We start from the raw sequence: 24,136 nt of genomic DNA, 5'->3' as shown, positions 1-24,136 counted from the left end.
GCAAGTAGGTTGGGATACAGATAAAATAAGTTTGGCCATAGGTTGCTAACTTTTGAAGTTAGTATAAAACTATAGTCAACTATTGTTCATTACATTATTCTGTTGTATACAGTTGAAAAAATCCATAATGAAGTTTTAAAACTCCCATTTCAAGAGTAAAAGTTACCTATTATTAAAAAAGTTTACAACAGAAAACCAGGAGAAAGCACACAAACTTAAGTTCAGCTCATATCCAACCAGATAGTTTCTGAAAATGATATCATGCAAGAGGAAAAAATATACATGCAAGAGGAAAAAACTGATTTATTACACAACCTCACTTTCCATTAAAAAAATTTTGGATATTTGAAGTTAAGAGATAGTATGAAAAGTGTGATTCTTAAAGTATTCTTTATTAAGATCATTAAAAGTTGTAGAAACAACTTTATTATTATAAAGGCACAGGGAGACAGTTCTGATAAAATATTCAAATTAAACAGTAACTTACAGTACAAAAGACAATTTTAATGCACATACAAACCCCAAATGTCTGATTCAAAAATATTTTACTGTGTCTATTAATGGGCAATGATTAAAAATATAAATTGCTGCTGTATAATAAATATCTGATAGTGAACATCTTGATAGCAAAGTGAACAAAATATTTATTGCTTTTCACATACATATTTTTCCCTGTAATTTAAAATTCCTAATTCTTTTACTATCTTCTCAATCTTTCCACATAATCTCATGGGGGAAATGGTAGTTGTAACAACTACCTCCAGTAGCAATCACTGCTGGCAGTGTTTTCTCACTTCCTGTTCTGCAATCACAATCACTTTTCCAAAGTAACATGAACGTTTGCTAAGCCACATGAAGACAACCCTCTGTGACTGGCATTCTAAAGTTTGTAATGAACACTTATCAAATATAAAAGGTGCTGTTTTGAAAATGTGTACTTTATTTAAGTTCTGAGTAAGTGGAGAATGTTTGACAAATCATTTTACCTACTCCCCTCAAAAGTTTCCTGAAGTTGTAAAAAGTCAGCTTAGTAAAATTTCTAGCACTTAAATGTTTCTTTGAGGGCCAGTTGATACCTGTAATATATGGATGTATAAAAATTGACATAATGCAATCTATTTTATAATGGAGAGACCTTACCCTTCTCCCAGTTTTTATACTGGGATTAACATTATTGATTTCATCATGCTTTTTTGTAGCAACCCAGTTACAGATGGTACAAGCAGAATTTCTATCACAACAGTAAAATAACATGAATGCACCATCTTATCTCAATGCTATTTCAACTTAAATATCTACATTAAAGTATTTGATAATCATTGTAAAGTTACTTAACCATATGTCATGTTCAGACAGTGTGTAGCAGCTAGTAATGTGCCTGGCACAGAGTTGATGGTCAATAAATAGTTGCCGAATGAATGAAAAAGAAAAGAAAAACTTGGCTTTGGTTGTGCACATTTTAATCACTTTCTGATTTAGAATAAGGTCAGTCTAGAACTAAATACTACTGCACACTACACCAAACTTTGCTGTAAGCTAAAGCAATAATTCTAAACAAATAAACAAAAAAAGGATCACCTAGGTCAGTGATAGTCAATTTACATATTGTAACTTTTTAGAATAGCCCACAAATTTCACACATTAATTTTTTATCCACATACTTAAATTTGATTAACAATGGGGTAATGGAGACCAAGTTGGGCAGACTGGCTAAACTATGCTTTTCAATAAAAATTACTAGTCCATCAGTAAATAATGTTATAACGCCCAATTAAACTAAGATGATGACTACCATGTTAATGTCTGCGAAACTACCAATGAATATAAGGTAGGATATCTTTAAGTCACATATGCTTGGAAGCAGTAGCTTAACTTTTGAACATAAAAGAATAACCAGGGAGATCTGAATGTAACAGTGACAGAGTTCTATTATTGAAAGTGTGATAAGAAGTAGTAGTAGGTGACCAATTTTAAAATCTAACCATGATACTAGATCTAACATTTCTTTGGCATATGCATTACTATCTTGGACTAGTTAGCATTTAAAAAATACTGTGTTGTTTTTTTCCCTCAATCAAAATTAATGTTAAGGTGAAGATTGCTAGCATACTCTTCTTAAAGCCTTTTAAAGGACAAGATGACATTTTGCAACATATGCCAAACTTCATGTTTAGTGTACACTTATAGGCATAGAGGGATGTAACTGTTAAATAATCTTAAATGATTTCATGCAATGGTGAAACCACAGAATGTGGAGAGAAAAGTATTTACACAATAAAATATTCAGCTCTGAAAAAACAGTAAACTTGGGAATCTTGCCCTAACAGTAAATGTGTACCGCATAGCACTGAACAAAAACTAGTTCAAATTTAAATAAACAACTAGAGTAACCTGAATGTGTAAAATTTAATAAAAAACATAAAAATGGGGGTGGGGAACACCTACACATCAGAAGGAAAAAGTGGCCTATAAAACAGGCCAATCTAACTTGACATTCAAAGTAAATGCAAGAGATTCACAAAATCATGATAGTAATGCAAACTAAGTCAAATACCAAGTACCCTTTGATACACAAGCCAAAGTAACTATCAGACTCATTTCCAATAGCTTCACGATATTCATTAATCCACTCAGGCATTCAGGGGAGCGAAGCAGTCAATGATAGCTCAAGTCTCCAAAGTGTAAGAACAAACTTATTTGCAGAAGCGTCATGTAATTTTTGAAGTAATGTCTTATTTTGACGTTAACATAAGATCTATCAGTGCAACTTTATCATCTTCTGAATGTATTACTTCCAAATTTCATTTTGCCATATAGTTTTTGGTGGTTTAGTTTCAGCCAGTGCTATTTAAATGGAAAAAAGGAAAGTTCAGCATAGACTACCTCACATTGTTACTTAATTGTGCTAGATATTCACGCAGCTCTTTTGCAGCTTGGAATCTGCCATAGCGTTTCTTTGGGTTGGCACACTCATCCAGCAAGGCCTCTAGTCGGCCATCTTTGGCAATTTCACTTGGTGGATCATGAAGGAGTCCTCCAGAAGTGCCACGCCAGGTGGCATGTCTGGATAAGAGGTTCTGACAAACAGCATAATAATTGTGGTCCACAGTTGCACGAGCACAAAGAATTTCTTTCGAAAATGATAAGCAAGCCTCCTTATCACAGTCATCAAATTTGCTTTCATACCATACATCCCAATTTTCAGGTTTATCTGTGAAAGGGGGAAAAGCAGAAAGAGAAAAATACATTTTAAAAATGTTTTCATTGCTTCCCAAAATACACTTCACTAATTACCACAGTAGTATTTCTTGCTCCAGTTGTATTATAATTTTAAACATTTAAATATATTAACTTATATAGAAACATTTATCAGGAGTTAGCCAACGTCAGGCCGGAAGATCAGATAAGGCCCCTACTACTTAAAGAGTTCAGTCTGGATAGAAACTTTCCACCATACAGAGGAAGTACCATACAGAGAAGTAGGACACAATGCTACAACAGTACACAGGAAGCAGTACTCCTGCCTGGGGCTACAGAAGGCTGCAGGGAGAATATCTGATTTAGGTCTTAAAACAAAAGGCTAAGTCTGAAAAGAAATGAGGGAAAACAGTAGTGTAGGCTCAGTATAGTATGTGCAAAGGCAAGGACTTAAGGGATTGTTCCAGCTGATTTAGGAGATAAGTAGTTCACTGAGGCTAGAGTGTGAGACAGCTCCTGGAGAGAAAGTATAGAAGAGCCTAGAGAAATAGGTTGAAACGTGGGTGGTCATGAACATGATTTCTTTTACAGGAAGGTAACTCTGCGGGCTCATGAGTGGCTCAGTGGGTTCAGCATCGGACTCTTGATTTCTGCTTAGGTCATGATCTCACAATTCGTGAGTTTGGGCCTGGCATCAGGCTCTGCGTTGACAGTATGGAGACTGTCTCAGATTCTCTCTCTCTCTCTCTCTCTCAAAATAAATACACTTAAAAGAAAAAGAAAAGGTGACTCTAGAATGAAGACGGGAGGGATTAAGATGATGAGAGCAACTAATAGTCCAGATAAAAAAGCTACATTGTAGAAACATAAGAGACAAAAATTAACAGGTAAGTTTAAGTTGAAGGTTCTAAATGGATGACAAGGTCAACAGTATTTACATAACAGGGTTAACATTTCATATGGAGAGAATAAATATAAAGTACCTACGAGGTATTCAGGTAGGCATATCATATGTGCAATTAGAAACTGACTTGAAACTTAGTACTTTAACTTTTAATGTTTATTTATTTTTGAGAGAGAGAGAGAGAGAGAGCGAGCGAGCGCGCGAGCCGGGGAGGGGCAGAAGAGAGGGAGACACAGAATCTGAAGCAGGTTCCAGGCTCTGAGCTGTCAGCACAGAGGCCGACTCAGGGCCCGACCTCACAAACCATGACTCAACCGACTGAGCCACCTAGGTGCCCCGAAACTTAGTACTTTGAAGTCAGAGGTACAGTACACATATTTAGAATGCATCAACATAAGAATGCTTGATGGAGCCAAGAGAAGAACTGAATTATATTGGAAAGTGTGTTGAAAGCAAAGAAAGAAACAAAGGGCAGAACCTTTGGGACTTAAGGGGTTGGTAGAGGAGAAATTAGTGAAAAAAATTCATTCAGCAAATCATTATTTGAGTGCCTACTCTATGGCAGGCAAGGGTATATACTGGCAAACAAAATAATAGATGGTTCCTGCCTTCACTGGCTTACAATCAAGTATGTGAAATGGTCATTAAATAAACATTATCATAAACAGTGGAAAATGCTATGAAGGAAACAAACATTTTTAACAGTAGAAAGGTTTAAGAAAGAAACAACCCTCCCTACCATTAGATACAGTGGTCAAGTATAACATTTAAGCTAAGCTTCAAAGGACAAGTAGCTACCTATTTATAGGAAAGGGGTGAGGTGAGGCATTTTAGGCAGAGGTCACTGCATTACGGGAAAGCCCAGAAGTAAAAGGTTCATTCAAGAAACCAAAAGGCCACTGTAGCTGAAGCATCAAAGGCAGTAGACAGAGGGATATTAAAAGTGATGCAGATTGGGCCCTGGTAAGAAGTTTGATTTTATTTTTTTCTTTAGGTCTCTTTAACGTTTCTTTTGTACACAGAGAACATAACTCAATCTTTCACTTGAAACGTTTACAAATATGTTACAAAATTTAAATAAACATTGGTTCACTTTAAGCGCTTACATTATTTTGTAAATTGAAGTATAATTAATATACATTGTTTTATTAGTTTCAGGTACAAAACATATTGACTCTTCTATATATTATCCAAAGCTCACTATGATATGTGGTCACCAACTGTCACCATGTTATTACAATATTATTGACTATATTCCTTATGCTATACTTTTCATCCTTGTGACTTATAACTGGAAGTTTGTATTTCTTAATCCTCTTTATCAATTCTTCCCATATCCCCTCTGACAACCATCAGTTTGTTCCCTGTATTTAAGAGTCTGGTTTTATTTTGTTTTTTACATTCCACATGTGAAATCATGGTATTTGTCTCTTTCTTCCTGAATTATTTCATTTAGCATAATGCCTTCTAAGTCCATCTTGCAAATGATAAGATCTCGTCCTTTTTTATGGTTAATATTCCCTTATACACACACACACACACACACACACACAACACTTCCTCTTTATCCATTCACCTTAAGTTGCTTCCATATCTTGGCTATTGTAAATAATGCTACCATAAACATAGGGGTGCATACATCTTTTCAAATTGATGTTTTTGTTTTCTTTGGAAAATACCCAGTAGTGAAATTACTGGACCATATGGTGCTTCTATTTTTAACTTTCTAAGGAACCTCCACATTGTCTTCCACAATGGTTGCACTAATTTACATTTCCACCAATAGTCCGTGATGGTTTCCTTTTCTCCACATCCTCACCAACACTTGTTACTTCTTCTCTTTTTGTTACTAGGTATTCTGACTGGTGTGAGGTGATATCTCATTGTAGTTCTGATTTGCAATTCCCTTATGATCAGTGATGTTGAGCATCTTTTCAGATGTCTGTTGGCCATCTGTATGTCTTCTCTGGAAAAATGTCTATTCAGGTCTTCTGCTTATTTTTTAATAGGATTGTTTTTTTGGTGTTGATATTTAAGTAGGAGTTTGAATTTTACCTAAAGAACAATGGGAAGTCATTAAAAATATTGAGGGAGGGAGTGATAAGATCAGCTTTATGTTTTAAGAAAGAAACTATGTGAGTAGAAGGAAACCAAAGGACGGAAGAATTGCAGGAAGTTGTTACTTATCAGTCACTTCACGAATTTGGCAATTAGGTGGTTGCTAATGGTAATACAGGATTTTAAGTCAGGTTCTAATGGATGGAGGCATGAATGGAGGCTGAGGGAGTAGAAACAGGAAGAGTAAACAATGTATTTAAAAACAGTTGAAAAACGCAGGGCCTTGGAAAAGTCTTAGACATATTTGTTTATGGGGAGGGAAGAGAAATTGGATTTTAAGGAAGGAGTGGGAAGCTGAAGATAAATAACGCAACGAGTTCTCAGAGAAGGATCTACTCTGAAATAGAGAAATTAACGTGTATGGTTTTTACTAGTTTAGATAATAAATGAAAGGACACTGTGGGAGTTGCCACAGCGAAACCTCAGTGTCCTTGTGAAAGAAAAAATAAAGATGATTTCCCAGAAAGAGGTCAGAAAAGAAGGTAAATAAATAAATATGACATTTTGTAAAGTAGATATTTAAACAGCTTTCCTGGGTGGCTCAGTCAGTTAAGTATCCAATTTCAGTTCAGGTCATGATCTGAGGGTTCGTGAGTTCAACCCCTGCGTTGGGCTCTGTGCTGACAGCTCAGAGCCTGGAGCCTGCTTCGGATTCTGTGTCTCTCTCTCTCTGACCCTCCCCTGCTCGTGCTCTCTCTCTCTCTCAACAATAAACGTTAAAAAAAAAAATTAAACAGCCCTTCAATGAGACATGTCAAAAGTGGCCAGAGCTAAAGTAGCACTGGAGCAATGCTCACTGTATGAATACACTTGTGTAGTGGAATTAGTTGGTATAAAACTGTGACATGTATTCCAAGAATGTCTGGATAAAAAAATTACAAGAAATTATTTTTACAAACACTGGAATGAAAATTTTAAAAGCTGAGGTAAGTTGCACAACTTTGTGAATATACTAAAATCCACAGAACCGTACACTTTATTTTTCAATTTAATGTTTATTTTTGAGAGAGAGATGGAGTGTGAGCCAGGGAGGGGCAGAGGGAAGAAGACACAGAATTTGAAGCAGGCTCCAGGCTCTGAGCTGTCAGCACAGAGCCTGGCGCTGGGCTTGAACTCAAACCAGAGATCGTGACCTGAGCCAAAGTCAGACGCTTAACGGACTGAGCCACCCAGGCACCCCTGAACTATACATTTAAAAAAGAAAAGCATGATGGAATCCGATGGGACACTCACAAATGCAGGAAGAAGTTAAGTGGGGAATAAAGCACTCTAGCAGGCTATTTACTCCCTGTGGGAGGATCTACATAGCAAGTCAAGAAATAATCAGAAAACAGTTTGGTGAGTATACAATCAGAACAAGGTACTGGGAAAAACCAAGTATTTAACAGGATCAAGAGATGATCGTGCAAAACCTAAGTGTCAAACTAATAAATTTTTGTTAATTTTCTGCATTTCCCAGATGCCATACATTTTTGGTCTGAGTTCATCAAAAAATCCTCATAAGACAGGAGAAGAGGGGATTAAAAATATAAGACATTCACCATAGAGCAACAATCTTTCAATTTCTTTTACTAAGTAGATTAACTACAGAGTTACAGGCTTTGTCTCTGACACTTTAAAATTCCTGTGGCATTTAATCTTCAAAACACTTCAGACAGTCTGCCCACCTATCCTATGAAAAGCTCACAAATAAATGGAGAGGAAAGTTTTGGGTAAGATGTAATAATGTCAAACCGAAGTTAGGGATCTGCAGTGCTAGAAATCATCTAACAGTTAAACAAACAAACAAACAAAAATCACCGTTGGAACCCCACAGAACAATGGAACACAGAACATCACTGTAAGAGATCCCACAGGAAAATAAGACCTCCATGTTTACTCTGGTAGTCTGTCACTATATAAAAACTTAATTCTGCATTACACTCCTAAACCACAAACTGTAGCAGACTACATGAAAAATACATACACACACACACACACACACACACACACACACACACACACACACAGAGTATACCTGGACATTTGAACTCAAAGGATATTTTACTAAATATGGAGAAACTCTGACTAAAAGTACAATAAACCAGTATGTGTTTACTGACACTGGTCAAATAAAACAAAGAGGCAAGGCTGCCATCTAAGAAGGAAACTAAAGGTTTGTTTCATATAAATGTAAACTTTATTTTATCATAGAAAAAATCTGTACAAAAAGCAAATCTAAAATTTATATACTTACTTTGTCTAATTAACCTTTTGTCGGCAACCAAAACATTTTCAGCATCCACAATGATCACCTTCCCATCTCTAGGACCAACTGCAAAATTGTCAAAGCTGACGTCCAGGAGGTAGAGTGCAAATTCAAAGTCATTGTTTGTAAGCTGCTCAGCTATTTCCATCAATTGCCAAGCGAGGTCAACTCGTTTCTCCCATGGTGCATTAAAGTAACTCCACAGTTCTTCTCCAACGTAATTTACAGCCACCATTCTTCCACAAGCTCCAAGATATTTTGCAAATGGCCAACCTTCATCAGATGGAAAACTCTACAAAAGAATTATCTTCATATTACAAAAGATCCTGATGAAGATATCCTAGGTGTACCCCACCTCCCCCGATCCTCTTAGCAGAGACTGTTACTAGGCATGCACTTGATATTTCTTATTATATTCAGGAGTTGAAGAGAAATAAAGTTGATTTCTTTTCTAATTCATAACATTACAATGGACCTAAAATCTTTTTAAATAGGTAACTTTACATTATAAAGCTAAAACAGAGTAAGACTTGCTTATCAACATTTCAGAACCAAACTGATCAACAACATAAGCCACCTTCCTTATTACCAAATCTAGAAGTATTTACATTTTCCTTTATCTTTCTAACTTGTTTAAGTACAATCAACCATCCTTTCTTTTGAATGAACAGCACTACAGGCCTATTAGCCAGCAAGTATTTACCAGGCAGCACACACTGTGCTGTACTGGCAAGAAGAGTGAATGAACTAAACAGAATCTCTAAAATAAAAATTTGAGAGAAGACAGATAGCAAGCAAGTAATTTTGAGTATAATAAATGTCAGTTATTAAGAAGTAGTGTAGGTCCTAAGGGAGCATTTAATAGAGGCTATACCTAGTCCACAAGCGGGCAGGGGTAGAATTTAGTAAGGGATTCACATAAGTGTCTCTTTACCTATACCCCAAGAGTGGTAAAAAGCAGTCTGATATCCTATTGATGCAACCTGCACTCCAGGTACCTTTGGTCCCAAGTCAGTTGTTTCCCTTCCTACTCCCACTGTATTTTCTGTTCACCTTTAGCTCAACTTCAAAATTATTTATTATCTTAATCTTCGCAAGGTTTTCTAGGTTTTGTAATCACTGGGAAAATTAACTGGCTAAAACAAAAGTCTTCCATATTGATGAACAAGTCACTTTCAACTCAAATGTCAGGCTTTATCTAAAATACTTTCCAGTGCTAAAATGCCCAACTACAAAAATGAGCATTGTAGTGCAAAAGGATGGGAAGTAATGTTTTAAACAACTCCTTGGAAGATAACATGACTAGAGGAAGTTATGTTATGTGCCATTCCTTCAGCCTAGCATCTTTCCTTGAATTGGGGGAAAAATTGTAAGATGGTATTTACACAAACACTGCAGGGGAAACAAAGGAAAACACTGCAGAATATAAATACAGCTTACTTCTATTGCTAAAAATTGAACAATCTATGTACATTTAAAGAGCTGGAGATGAGGCCTTTCTTCTTGGACCCCTTATAAAAATAATATTAACTTAACTCTGAGCTTTCATAAAAGTGAAAAAATTCAATAATATCCTTAACATTAAAATGTTTGTCAACTTAAAAGCAAAAGGTTCTTAGAACTAAACTTCATCCATAATTACCTATTTTCATTTGTGATTTCTTTCAACTGTAACTATTAACGAACAGTAACTGTACTTGTTCTTTGTGTATGTAACTTTCTTTTAAGTTTTAGTATCTGCAGTTTTGTGATAAAACACTAATTAGGTAAATTAGAGATATGATAGTATGAATCTTTACATATAGTAAATGAATTGATTCAATTTTAATTCAGATCCAACATCTACTCTGATTCTTTAGCAATTAGAGGGAAGCACCCTTCTCCTCTTGTATCTGAGAATTTTTTATTTCTTATGGATACTGGGAAAAGTGACAGACTACTCATGTCCAAAGTGAACTGCTAAATCCGGTTTGCTAACCATGTGTTATTTTCAACTTTTTCTTCTCAATTTCAAAATACCTCCATGACCTTGAAAATTTACACAAATGATTACAAGATTTAACTGTTTCCCAGAAGTATCCATGTACAAAGTACCTGACATTAACAAAAAAAAAAGGAAAGCACTAAAAATTGGTAAATGGGAGATTATATACTTTTGTCCTGCAAAAAGTAAAACAAAAAAATTCCCTCATACACTATTGGTATATTATTCACATGCCATACTGTAAAACAGATACAAACATATCTTTGTGAAAATAAAATGGTCTTTGACAACAGGAGAAAAGGGAACCCTGCCAACATCTGCACATGTACAAATGCCTCCTTGTTTTTGGAGACTTTCCAACTGGCAAACGACAGTTAAATATACACTTCATTACCCAAGGCCCTCATAGAAGAGGATAAAATATATGAACAAATGTCACAGTGAGCAATTTTATATTCATACAATGATTTTTGACAATGTTAACTAAAATCCTGTTATGCCTCATTTTAAGAAGTGCACTACAATTCTTTCACATAGCTTGCTATCTAATCTTTTGGAAGAACTTTAATAAATGAATTCACGCTACTAGTTCAGATGACATTTTTTCATTGTATAATCAAAATAGTCAGATTTCATTAATGAGAAAAGAATTCTATTGAACACACTACAGTACAAAGAAAATGCTCAAAGGAAGCCGAAATATAATTTTTATTTAAAACAATTCTGGCTTAGCATCAAATTTCCATGGTCAGAGTTTGAGAGACAAAATTTTAAGATGTTACAGAGTGGACTTGGACTTGTTAAATGTATCAGGCAATGAGAAACACAAGTTCTTACTCTCTGATTCCCAAACTCCCACAGGGCAAAAACAAACAAACACACACACACACACACACACACAGCAGCTAGAATAAGAAGTTTATTGCTGAGGTCCACAGGTTTTATTTTAAAACAAACCTTAAAATCAGATTTTCAAATTGCCTAGAACAACAGACACATAGTTTAAAGTAACCTGACATAAAATGTGTGTATTTTAATAAGTTATTTACAATTGAAAAAATATGTACAAATACTTTTCATTTGAAGGAAGGAGTCTTTAAACTTGGAATGATTTAAATTCTAACTGGACAGGAGGCACTCCAATTAATTGTTTATGGTTTTTTATCAGGTCTTAACCTACATCAAAGTGTAATATGTAAAGTCTTTAAAACTAAATATTAGTTCAAAAATGTACAAAGTTACAAAATAGTTATAAAACTATGTATTTCCATTACTGTATTTTTTTTAAATTAAGTTGGTGAGAACCCAAGAAAACTTCTAGGAGTATTATTAGCAATGTAGAAATTAAAAATGGATATTCAAGTATTAAGATACACATGACTGATAAGATTTAAATAAATATTAAATGCCTTCACTGTTAATTTATAAAATATAAAGTATTTTGAGTATGAAACCTAAGATAAATCTCTCTCTCTCTCTCTCTCTCTCTCTGGTAACAGAAAACTGCAAGTTACCTCTTGGATACCTGATAAAACCCAAATACTACTAATAACAATATTACATGCATCGACAGTAGCTTAAAGCCAAAGTTACAAAAATAAGTAAACAAAACCACTGGTGACATTATATGTACATATTTGATATTAAAGATCAGAAAATGTAGATATCTTATGCTCTTTATGGTATATAACATTTTACAAAATTTGTATACTTAAAAGACAATATAATATACAAGTAGAATAATGGAACTGAAATCATAAGAGTAGCTTTAAGGTCCACCTTCACTCTGCATCTCACTGTGTCTGTGGCAAAGCCAAAACTTCTTAGAGCTTTAGCCTATTCCTCTGTAAAACTGGAATAATATTTGTACCACCACATATATTCATCAAGGCAATCCAAGGACCAAAAGAAAAATAGTATAAAATATACTTTGCAGATTTAATATTACTTTATAAAGAAATGCTTACCAAAACATTTCATTTTTCCTATTTATTTTATACTTCCTAAATAAATCTGCTAAATAAGAAGTCCAGATATTCATCAAGAGTTACCCTTATTTTCATATCACTTACTGAAAGGCATCTAGGAATAATGAACATCTTCCAAATATAGTCAAGAACTACCAAACTAGAAAAGCATTGTTACTGTCCTCTAGTAGTTTCTAATTTACAATGAAATATATTAATTAGTCACTAAACTTTAAGTAATGAAAAATGTGTAGGGCATCTAAAAAAACACCAAAAATACAAAAAAAATTAAAACTTGGTAACATATATACACATAAACTCAACACTGTAATTCACTTTTCATTTACAATAGTTAAGTACCACAGAATAAATTCTAAGTGCTGAAGTAATCCATCATCTATTTATTGATCAAAATCAACCATCATGATAGTTTATATGATTTATAAAGAAGATGTGAAATCTAAGAATTCTAGAGTTGGAATGTATGTGAGTTGTAAATCTAGTTTAATCGTATTAGCACAGTTTAAATGATTTGCCCAAAGTCACAGAGATAAAAGGCTAATACAACCCCTCAATCCAATATCCTCCTGTTTCAGAAGTTTCTAAATTTTGGAAAGGTAACAGTGCATATATTACATACACCTATTATGCAGAGTCTGGGACATATTATGCTGAGAAAATAACGTAAGATTATACATTCTAAGTGGGATAAATTACATAAATTATCTCATGAGCTTTCATATATATGTTTTTAATTTGACAAAACCTTTGTCAAGTTTTTAAACTGGAATTGCAGGTAAGGGACTGTAGGTTAACTCACATTCCACTGACTACTCAAGCAGCTGGAGTAAAAGAGAGTTAGGAGATTCAGTGTGGAATGAAGAGAATATAAATTTTGTATTAAAAAATTCTAGATCTAGCCTAACACCATCATGAAATGCTAAGTAAACAGTTGTAAATAAAACATAGTCCCTATTCGCAGGAAGCTTTTTCAGCCAGAGTTGGGAGGATGGTTGTTAAATACACATAAATTATAAACTACACAATTTGTTACAAATTACAAAGTAAGAGTAGCTGAGAAAGAGTAGAGACCTATTTCAGACTGTGTGGTAAAGAAAGGGCAGCCTCTCTAAGGAAGTGCTACTTATGCTGAAATCTAAGAATGAAAATAGTATTAGATAGACTGGGGAGGGGGCAGTCAGAAAGTTCGAGGCACACAGTACAGACAGAAACCATCTTCTCAGAACTGAAAAAAAGGCCAAATCACCTTCAGAAAAATAAATGAGGAGGAAATGGCTTCAGGTAATAGTCTGGAGAGGAAGGAAGGGATCAAATTATGTTGGGACTTACACAATAAAACACAAACTCCTCAACATGGTCTATATGCTTTGGAAAACAACAACAACAACAACAACAACAACAACAAACAAAAAAAGGCTTAACATTCAGAAACATTGTACATACTGGAATTAAATATCCTGTGACATGTTATTCTTAACAACAACAAAAAGTTTTTACAATTAAACAAAAAAACACAAGTTTTTACAATTAGCACAATACCCTTTAACAACCACTGTCCTACCAGATTACTAAGGTCATTTTATACTGTCAGAACAGTTATTTTAAAAACACATACAACATACAAATAAAACAAATTAAAATAAAGTTAACTCTAGCACTTGTGATCTATTATCTTCTTCTTTCTCCTTACATGACCAAAAGTAGGGTTTGCGTACTAAATTTAAAAGACTATACTTCCTTTAATACAGGAAATAAATTATTTTAATGACATTTACTAACTCACAACATTCCATTAAAAGGAATGTAACTTTGAAGTTTACCTAAAGAGGAGACGTATTACAAAATTCACTTTGTAAAGAAGAGAATCCCTAGTACAAAGAAACTGACTTGAAAAAAAATCTATTATCAAAACATACAATCTAAAATCTATAGGTTTTCTACAGGACTGGCATTTCAGCACACACACAAATTTAAACTTGGGAATGCTTATAGAAAATGAATGTTACCAAAAGAATAGATTCAATTTGTTTCGAATTATTTTTAAAAGCCCAAATCTGAACAAAATCCCACTGTAGTAATGCATGTTATAACAGCTGTTCACAGAGATTAGTCAACTGTACTGGTGACAGACTAATGTGTTCACAGTTTTGTGAACTGTCTGGAGGGGGAACATAGTAAAATTACTGGGATAATTTAATGGTTACCTAATTTTTGCTAAAACTTCTCTGAGACTTTAGTTTCTTAATTTTATACTGCCAAATAGTGGCCAAACTCCATTGTAAATAGTAAAGAATCTTAATAATCTCAAGATTTTCAAGTTAAGAATATGTTCTATTTACTTCATTAAGTAACTTTTCCTTAAGTTTTTATTTACTAATTTTGAGAGAGAGAGAAAGAGAGCATGTGGCGGGGAGAGGGGCAGAGTGAGAGGGAGAGAGAGGACCCTAAGCAGGCTCCACGATCTCAGCACAGAGTCTAATGCAGGGATCAAACCCATGAACCATGAGATCATTAACTACCTGAGTCAAAATCAACAGTCGGATGCTTTACTGACTGAACCACCCAAGCACCCCTAAATAATTTTCTGAATGCCATCTTCTACCCACCTCGAATTCCAACAATATTAAGCAATGCCTTTAAAATACCAAAGTTATGTTATTTCACTGAATATCATGTCAACAGCTATTTCCAAAATTGGAAACTAATGTCAAAATGCATCAACAAAAAATTTATATAAGTTTAATAGAAATTAATAGTCTAAGATGAATAAATGCACTCTCCTTACCAAAACAAAACAAAACAAAAAACAAACCCACTTGGCCACATATTTTAAATATGCGTAAATTTACTAGTTTCGACTGATGTTTTCTTAACTACTGTCACAATCAGAAAGTGTGATTCACATTTCTAAGTTGAAATACGTATCTATAAACACCATACTCAAACACTGACTTCTAATAAGACAAAATTTCCAAGAAAGAAAAAGAATATAATAAGCTTCTTTTGGACCCACTAACCTAAGAATGCTACCTTGCTTTCTTCAGTCAAGACTTGATTTCTTTAAACAGTCTGCCAAGTAGAACAGTAAGTAGTAACTTACTTCCCTGGTTCCTTAAAAATGTAAGCAGAATTAACATCACCCTTCCAAAAAAGCCTCAAATATCCTCTGGTTGCAAGGTATCTGTTAGACCTAATGCCTGGTTTTAGATTTGTGCTTCTGTTGTTGCCTTAAACTCAATAAAGAAAACAAAACTCTTGGTTCCCCTACCCCAAAGCCTGGGGTTCCTCATCATCATAAAGAATTACTCTCTAGTTAGTTGCTCAGACCAAAATCCCAGGAGATAGACTTTATTTTTCTGTTCCATCACACCTTACATATCAGCAAGTCATTTGAGCTACTCCTCCAAAATATATCGGTTCTGTCATTTTTATAACCTTCATCGCAACCATCTTAATCCAAACCACCATGCTCTCCCCCAAACTTGTGCAAAAGCTTTTCAGATTTCTCTTACCCCATACAACCCATTCTCCACAAACCAAACCCTACTCAAAACACTTCTATTGTTTCACATTGCTCTGAAATAAAATCCTAAACTCATTTAGCAAGGTTACAGGCTGTATAGGATAAGATCCTTGTCTCCCTCTATGATCTTCTATTCTACCATGCTTTCCTACTCCCATGCTCTTTACTCCTCTGGATTTGCAATATCTCTTGTTCAAAAACACTGCCCTCAGATCTTTGCACCACTGGCTTTTTCTCCCATTATTCACACCTCAGCTAACCTGTCATTTTTCCTGACCACCCAATTTAGAATATTCTATCCCCAATCCAATTCTCCATCACAAGAGTCTGCTTTATTTTTGTAGTATGTAAAATCTGAAATTACCTTGTTTTTTGTTTGCTGTCTACACCTAGTGCCCCAGAACACAAAGGCTGCACAAACTGTGACCTGGCCTGCCATCTTCACTGTACCCTAAGTGTATATAGATCAGTTCCTGGAACTACTGAGCAATGCCACAGAATTCCTGCCAGATCTTTTCACCTCATAGTTAAAACTCCAAGTGTGCATGAGAAAGGCAAAATATGGAGACCCTGAGGCAACATACCTACCTCAGATAATAGATCTTTTTTTTTTTTTTTTTTTTAAATCTGTTTAAATGTTTATTTTTGAGAGAGAGCACAAGCTGGGGAGGAGCAGGGAGAGAGGGAGACACAATACAAAGCAGGCTGCAGGCTCTGAGCTGTCAGCACAGAAGCCCTACACAGGGCTCTAACTCACGAACCCCAAGATCATGACCTGAGCCAAAGTCAGACGCTTAACTGACTGAGCCACCCAGGCGCCCCCATGATGATAGATGGATCTTTTAAGATTCTCAGAGTCTAAGAAATTAGACCAGACCTAACCTTTATTTCTAAAATTATCATTTAGTTTCTGTACTATTTAGAATTATTAACCTGTAATAACTTACAGAGAACAAGTGAACTTTTGCTTTATATTACTGTATCTTTATCTAAACCCTATTTCTTACAACAGTCTTTCTGTTTCATCGGGGACAAATCCCTAACCCTCCTTTTAATTACTACTCAAAAAAAACCTATAGCCTAAAGCTGCTACAGAGGTATTTAAGATGTGTATATATGCAAATAAGGTAACATTTTGAAGGTTTGTCAAAGGAAGAGTAAAATGTGTATTTCTAAGATATCAACATAACGTACTAAAGAACTTTTCAAGTACTACACCTATCTAAAAATGAAATGAGTTGATTTGCAAAGTAGTAACATATTGTAAAAAACTTTACAATTAAAGACATTTTGTGTATTTTACTGAATAGTCGCATCGCCTTTAATCTTTAAAACAATCTTGCTAGATAACTGTTATAATTCCTATTTTTTTGATTAAAAAACCGACGCTCTAAAACTTTAAGTGACCATTCAACAGCTTTGAGGTAGTAGAGAATGCTATCACAATACTGCCCCTACCACTCCTCTCATCCCCCCTGACCCCATCCACAGGCTAAATCCCATTTATCCTTTAGAACTCAATTCCTCTGTGAAATTTTTCCTGGTATTCACTCCTATAAAGATACGTTAAGATGTCCCTCCCTAAACGAGTCATTTGACAGAGTGCAGGCACCTTTTTTGTTTCTTTTTTTTTGGTAGGGCTTATAATGCTGTAGTGATTATAACATTCATTTATATATGTACCTCCTACATAGTAAGTTACCTGCTGCCTAGACAGATCCTTTGAATCCAGATATCTTATAACTGACTATTTACCAAATGAACAAATAAAATCCAGTTCTACAAGTCCAAAGAGCTTCCAGGCATTTCATAGATAACTCCCTATCAAGAATCAATTTTAGTAAGGACATACAAATTGGATAAGAGATTTGATTACATAATTTCAAACCTTTCAGGGTCTATGACTGGGATGTGTAACCATCCACATCTTACAGTAGTAATTTACAATCATTTACTAACCTTCATTATAAGTGCAGGGAAAATGCAGGGCTTATATTCTAAGGTAGTAGTAGTTTTATACATAACGAATGGAAAGTTAAGAAAGAAAAAATGTCAGCATTCTGTGAAGTTAGCAGTAATGACTGCAACACAGGAAGTAGGCCAGAGACCATAAACCAGAAAAACAAAATAAAAACCAGTCTGATGATCTGCTGAGAAACTGACTACCCATGCCTAGAAAGCAGACCCAAAAAGTAAGCTTATCTTTTCCCTAACGTGTGAGGAGTATGTGCTGATCCATGTGGTGGAAATATGAAGGGAAATAGTTGGAAGATCAGACAAAAGAACAGAAAGGACCTCAGAATTAATAATGGTGAAAAGATATGAATAAATTCAGAAAATAGGCCAGTGGAGCAAAATTATTTTGCTCCACTGATCTGGAAGTGGTGCTTTCCTAAGAGTGACTGCCTGTTTCTATGGGCTTTCCAAAATAAAAGTCTCTTTTTGGATGAGAGGTAGACAGAATTATTTTATTATTTCAGTTTTTTTCATCAAGTGTTGATGCAACCTCTGAGAAAAAAAAAGCAGAAAAACAATAAAACCTCTAGATTTAAGGTTATGAATTAGATAAAAAAGTGCTCTATTTAGAACTACCTAGTCAGAAACATCTCTGAACACTAAATCTGGGAATGCAGTTACCACAATTGTATCTGGTGGGAGAGAAGTAGGTGGCTCCCTAAGCTATTACTTGGCAAAGAAACTCCCGAGACAGTCTGGAACATCCTTTCAAAACTTTGCTACTGCCCCACAAGACACTAGGCTACATTTAGCTCCGTATTTTTTCCCTTTAAAGGCAATCTTTGTTTTTGTTCATTTTGTTTGAAACTAATTGTGGCTGTATAAAAATTGGGGAGGAAGACAAGCTTGAAACAGGGTTCTCCAACCTGGTCTTCTCATACCCTCTTACCAGGAAGGGACCGAGCACCAAAACCCCCAATCCTCTTTTAGAAGTTTAAAATTACCAGTTAAAGTCAAGCTTAGAAAAGAAGTAGAAAAAGTAATTTTTCAAATCAAGAGTGTGAGTCTCACAGTTATTGAGGCTAAAAAGGAAAAGGACCTACTCCAATAGCCTCATTTTGTAGGTAAGCAAGTCCCATAAAGTTTATCAATTTGTCCAAAGTAAGACAGTTGGTTAAATGACCATAATCTTTTGTTTACTTCAAAAACTGTATATTAGGTAGTACATATTAAAAATATTTTTCCTTTAAGAAGGATTTGTTAAGGACAAAATAACATTCACTCCAAGTTTTCTGTAAAAATTCATCCTGTAATATAGGAATGGACTAAATATAAATAAGTAACGGCTTATAGTCTAATAACTACCTTTAAAGTGATCCATATTCCAACCAAACTTCAAACCAACTGGTCAAATACACTAGATACAGTTACTTTTACCTTATTTAATGTCTAATATTTATTGAGTGCTTACTAGGCATGTGGCACTATATAATGTGTTTCGCATGTATTATGTCATGTACAAGAATTGAAATAAAAGTTAAAAACCCACACTGTAAGTGACAGTTACATACTGTAAAAATTAAGGAACTCCTATTAAACCCATGATGCAGGAAATTTAGGAAAAAGTTCTACAAATGTAGTGAAACAAATTTCCATTTCCTTCATACTATACAAACATGAGCTTTCTTTTTTTCTGTAAGTAAGACTATCATCACTGTCTCTAGGTCAAGTCAGATATACAGTTTGGGCTTCAGGAAATCCAGACAGCATTTTTCTTTAACAAACACACAGCTTCTATAAACTCAAGAATAGGGAACTACAAATATTGTTAGAAAATTTACCAAGAAAATAACAGAAAACATCTTGCCATCTTGCCAAACACTTTAACATCTTGATTTTCCAATATTCCAAGAATGCTATTAACAATATAGAATAAACTGGGGCGCCTGGGTGGCCGACTTCGGCTCAGGTCATGATCTCACAGCTCGAAGGCTCGTGGGTTCCAGCCCCATGTCGGGCTCTGTGCTGACAGCTCAGACCCTAGAGCCTGGAGCCTGCTTCCAATTCTGTGTCTCCCTCTCTCTCTGCCCCTCCCCTGCTCATGCTCTGTCTCTTTCTCTCTCAAAAATAAATAAACATTAAAAAAAATTAATAAAAAAATATAGAATAAATAATTCCCTCTCTCCATTTTTTTTTCCACTCTCCATTTTTCCTCTCTCCATTCTTTTCTGTGAAAAGAAAAAGTATCAGAGTAGAAGATAAAGGTTCTAGCATTTTGTTACTTGACGTTCATAAAATTTTTTTAGAAGATGATAATCCTACGGCTGAACAACCTTCCTTTGAACTAGATAAGCTGCTGTAAAGGCTAGTAAAGCTATCCAACAATAAGAAGGGAGTTGTACTTTCATACTATTTCATACTGGGAAGGCTGTGTTACAAATCTATAGAGCCTTACATACATAAGGTATGAGTGTAATGTCTTACAGACTTTTAATACCTTTCATGTCTTCTTTCAAGGCATAATAGAAAATTCAATTTGTTGTTTCTTAACATCAGAAGAGGCAATTTTTAATGGGCTAAATTTACATACATGTTTTGGTTCAAATATTTATTCTGGAAGCATGTTTACCACACTGGAACTTTTGTTAAGAGCAGTTTGATGAAGTCAGTTCAAAATACTTGTTTTTCTCCAAAGTAGTTTTTGGACAATATAAGAAAAATCTAATTTGTGACCAACTGTCCAAAAATTCAATAAGTAGCTCCCTCTCCTGGAAAAAAAAAAAAATGTAAGCTCCTCTTTATGCTGTAAAATACATGCTTGGATCTTTAAAAATATTTTTTAAAATACATGAACCAAAAAGTACATCTATACAGCCAAATTTTCTATCATTATTAATACCACATAGTATCATAAATGGCTGTTAAGTTTTATAGAAACTATATAAATACTAAAATTGTACTTGTTTGTCTAGTTAACAGAAAGCAATTAAACATCATTGACTTGACTTAGTATGTAACAATCTTTGTACCTAATCACAGAATTTTAAGATTCCTTTCACTGTAGTGGTTTTATACCATTATCAAACCTCAATTACATTGTTCATACTTCTTAACTCACTATTTTTTTCCAAAAGAGGAAAGGGTTCTATAAAGAAAGTAGCAGCTCTAGGAAAATTTCTTATTTAAATATAAATCTTATTCAACTTGCTTGTCATCGTGTTAAAAAAAAAAAAAAACCAATATGAATGACTGGTATTAAAGACCTCAAATTTATATTTCTCATATCACTCAATAGTTAGAGAGCTAGGTTGCCTGAATTTAAAATGCAAATACAAAAGTCAAAATTAACAATGTTGATAAGTACATGTCCTCACAAACTAAAAACAAACTCTTATCCCATAACCTATCTCTCACCCACCCACCAGATCAGAGCAATCGTGTCACTAAGTTTAAATTACAAGAACACAACTGATTTTTTTAAAGCTGTTTATCGCTAAAGATGAAAACAGAGAAAGAGTTAAGTTTGAGGGAAGAGTTAATCAGAAAACAAGATACAAGCACACTTGGCTATCTCAACTATAAAGTAAACTGAAAATGTCAAGACAACTTCAAAATTCAAAAAATATAAAAGCTTCTCATATAAAGCAGACTTACCATAGTGCAAAATGAATGCCAAGATATTTTTATAAAGCAGTGGATAATGTTATTAAAACATTAGTCCTAGAATTTGTTGATTCTAATACATCAATACTCATAATTACCTGATAAAAATCTTTCAACAGGCACCCTCTATTACAAGTGAGAAAATGTGTACTAAGATAGCTCCTTACTAAATCTTGACAGACTATCTGCAAATACACTGCTGAAGCTTTCTACAAGGACCAACATTCCTAATATAAACATCTCCTTCCTAATATAAACATCTATTTCTCAAAGAAAAAAGATAAATGAAAAAAAAGTTTCAAATCAAATGTATATAAATGAGGACTTAAGCTTCACAGGCTGACTGCTTTTATTGAAATTATTTGGTAAAATAATTTCTTGCAGGGAAGTTTACCCTCTAAATTTTATATACCATTCATCGTTAAAGAGAGCAGTGTTTAATATACAATCTGTACTTTCTATGTGACTCGTTACATACATCCTATGACAGCTTAAAATTTACGAACACTCACACTAAAGTCTTGAGGCAAAGTATTTACTTCGTGTTAAAATTACTTGGCTGAACTAATTAAACGAAGCTGGTTTCTCTTAGCTAAGCTGGGTGATGGAGAACTTGAGAAAAGAAATATAAATGAATACCATATATTCCTATTCACGCGCTTCAGATTAAAAAAACAAAAGAAAACCAAGAATCCTGTACAACCACACCCCCCACTAGTGACATTCTCAGCAGAACAGAAAGAGAATGAAGCATAACAAAGTTACTTGTGATTAATTTTAAGTTATCCTCCCCACCCTGTATTTGATAAACAGCAAAACAGGCATGGAAAAGGAGCAAGGTAACTTTCCTGCAATTACAGGAGGGATCACAATCCCACATTAGTCACCACTATCCAAGAACACCGCACTGAAGCTGGGTGGGAATGTGTAGAAACTCAGGAACTACTCCAATGGTCAACAGTTTTTCGGGTTTTGTTTTCTCTTTTTGCGGTCACCAGTAAGAAGATGCCAACCTACTCGCCCCTAAAATGTACGTTTGTTTTCAAAATAAAGTCGCGTGAGAGCCAATAACTCAACTAGACCAGAGGTGAGAATCTCCTTCCCCTGTTTCTCACCCTGGCCTAACATGTCATCTTCTTCCTGCAGTCAAATTACTACATGAATACGGCAGGTCACAGAATCAGGATGAAAATGTCGGTCTTGGCCTCAAACCCTCCCAGTCCAAGTCCAAAGATGCCTTACTTTCTCCCCTTCCTAATCCCACTCAAAGCACGATTTATGGATTAACCTCATCCCTGACCGCAGTCTCCATTCCCCAGCTTTTCCTCAAATTAGCTGCCACATAAATGAGTTAAAGAATAAAACAAAGACTTTGGGGGCGAAGTTAGACCAGCCACATTGAGTACTGAAGGGGAGAGCAAACGCGGTACAGAAACACTTGAGAAGAACTAAGAAAGATCCAAGGGCTCATGAACAGACTGCGCCGTGGAAGCGCAAACCCCGGCTGATAAAAGCAGAAAGGCTGGGAGAAGAGCCCAAGGAAACTCACAAGAGAGACATTTTGGGAACGTACAAGACGCGCTCCCTCTGGTGTTTAAAGGATCCGCAGTCAAATCCAAGATGCGCTCGAGTCTAGATGCCAAGAGCAGACTCTCCACCAGCCAGGTCGCCCTCCGCAATCCGACACAGTGCCCAAGGGTCCCCCAGGGCCGCCCCCTTCCCACGCCCGCAGGCTGGCCCAGCCGGGCTGGGTCCAAACTGGGCAACGAGCGCGGGTGTAGCCACTTCTCCGACTCCAGTTCGCCCGCGCGGCCCTTCCCGGCAGGACGCCCCCCTCCCGGGCTCCGCGCCTACCTGTAGCACCAGCGGCTCGGGGTTGAAGGCCAGGGTCAGCAGCAGTTGCATACGCTCCGAGTCCTTGAGGTTGCGCAGCAGGAAGCTGCCCGAGTCCTTGGTCTCCGCGTAGCGGCGCACCAGGCGATCGAGCAGGCGCTGCGAGGGGCAGTGCACCAGGTCGGACCAGCCCTCCACCGCCTCCGGCGTGAGCAGCCGCACGTCGCCGTTGAGGCGCGCGAACTCGGTGCGGGGCATGGCCTGGAGCAGGTCGCAGCGGGGTCGGCCGGTGGCCCGTTTGCAGATGCTCTGGTCGAGCTGCGCCAGCTCGCGCTGCGAGCCGAGGCGCTTGAGCACCACTCGGCGGCGGCCGCCCTCGCGGGGCTCGCCGTACTGCGCGAAGTAGACGTTCTTCACGTTGAGGAAGTCCAGCAGGCGCAAGCGGCCCCACGCCTCGAACACCACCTGTCCGTTGAGGAAGCGGCGGCACCAGCTCGTGCCGAAGCACGCCGGGCACTTATTGAGCTGCAGGAAGCGCCGGTCGGCCAGCTCGTTGCGCTGCCAGGAGGCGAGCAGCGACGGCGAGTGCAGCACCATCAGCACCAACAGGCTGCCCAGCGCCGCCAGCTTCAGCGAGCGGGACAGGCGGCCCAGCTTCGGGGGCACCAGGCGCCACATCCCGCCCGCCGCCCGTCCACACGCACCCGGAGGGCGAGGGCAC

At 36.3% G+C, this 24,136-nt stretch overlaps 1 protein-coding gene across 1 annotated transcript; it reads right to left on the bottom strand.

Moving 5' to 3' along the window:
* Nucleotides 1–371: 371 nt before the first annotated feature.
* Nucleotides 372–24,136, bottom strand: DIPK2A (divergent protein kinase domain 2A). Its single transcript, XM_058730138.1, has 3 exons — nt 23,437–24,136; nt 8,457–8,760; nt 372–3,211 (listed from the first exon to the last, which is right to left on the bottom strand). Exons 1-3 carry the CDS (start codon nt 24,091–24,093, stop codon nt 2,880–2,882), a joined length of 1,293 nt encoding a protein of 430 aa, XP_058586121.1. The 5' UTR covers nt 24,094–24,136; the 3' UTR covers nt 372–2,879.

Source organism: Neofelis nebulosa, chromosome 5 (genome assembly GCF_028018385.1).
Source record: "Neofelis nebulosa isolate mNeoNeb1 chromosome 5, mNeoNeb1.pri, whole genome shotgun sequence".
In the NCBI taxonomy this organism is placed as follows: Eukaryota; Metazoa; Chordata; class Mammalia; order Carnivora; family Felidae; genus Neofelis; species Neofelis nebulosa.
Note: the sequence above shows the minus strand (reverse complement) of the source record. Positions and strands in the feature narration are given on the sequence as shown.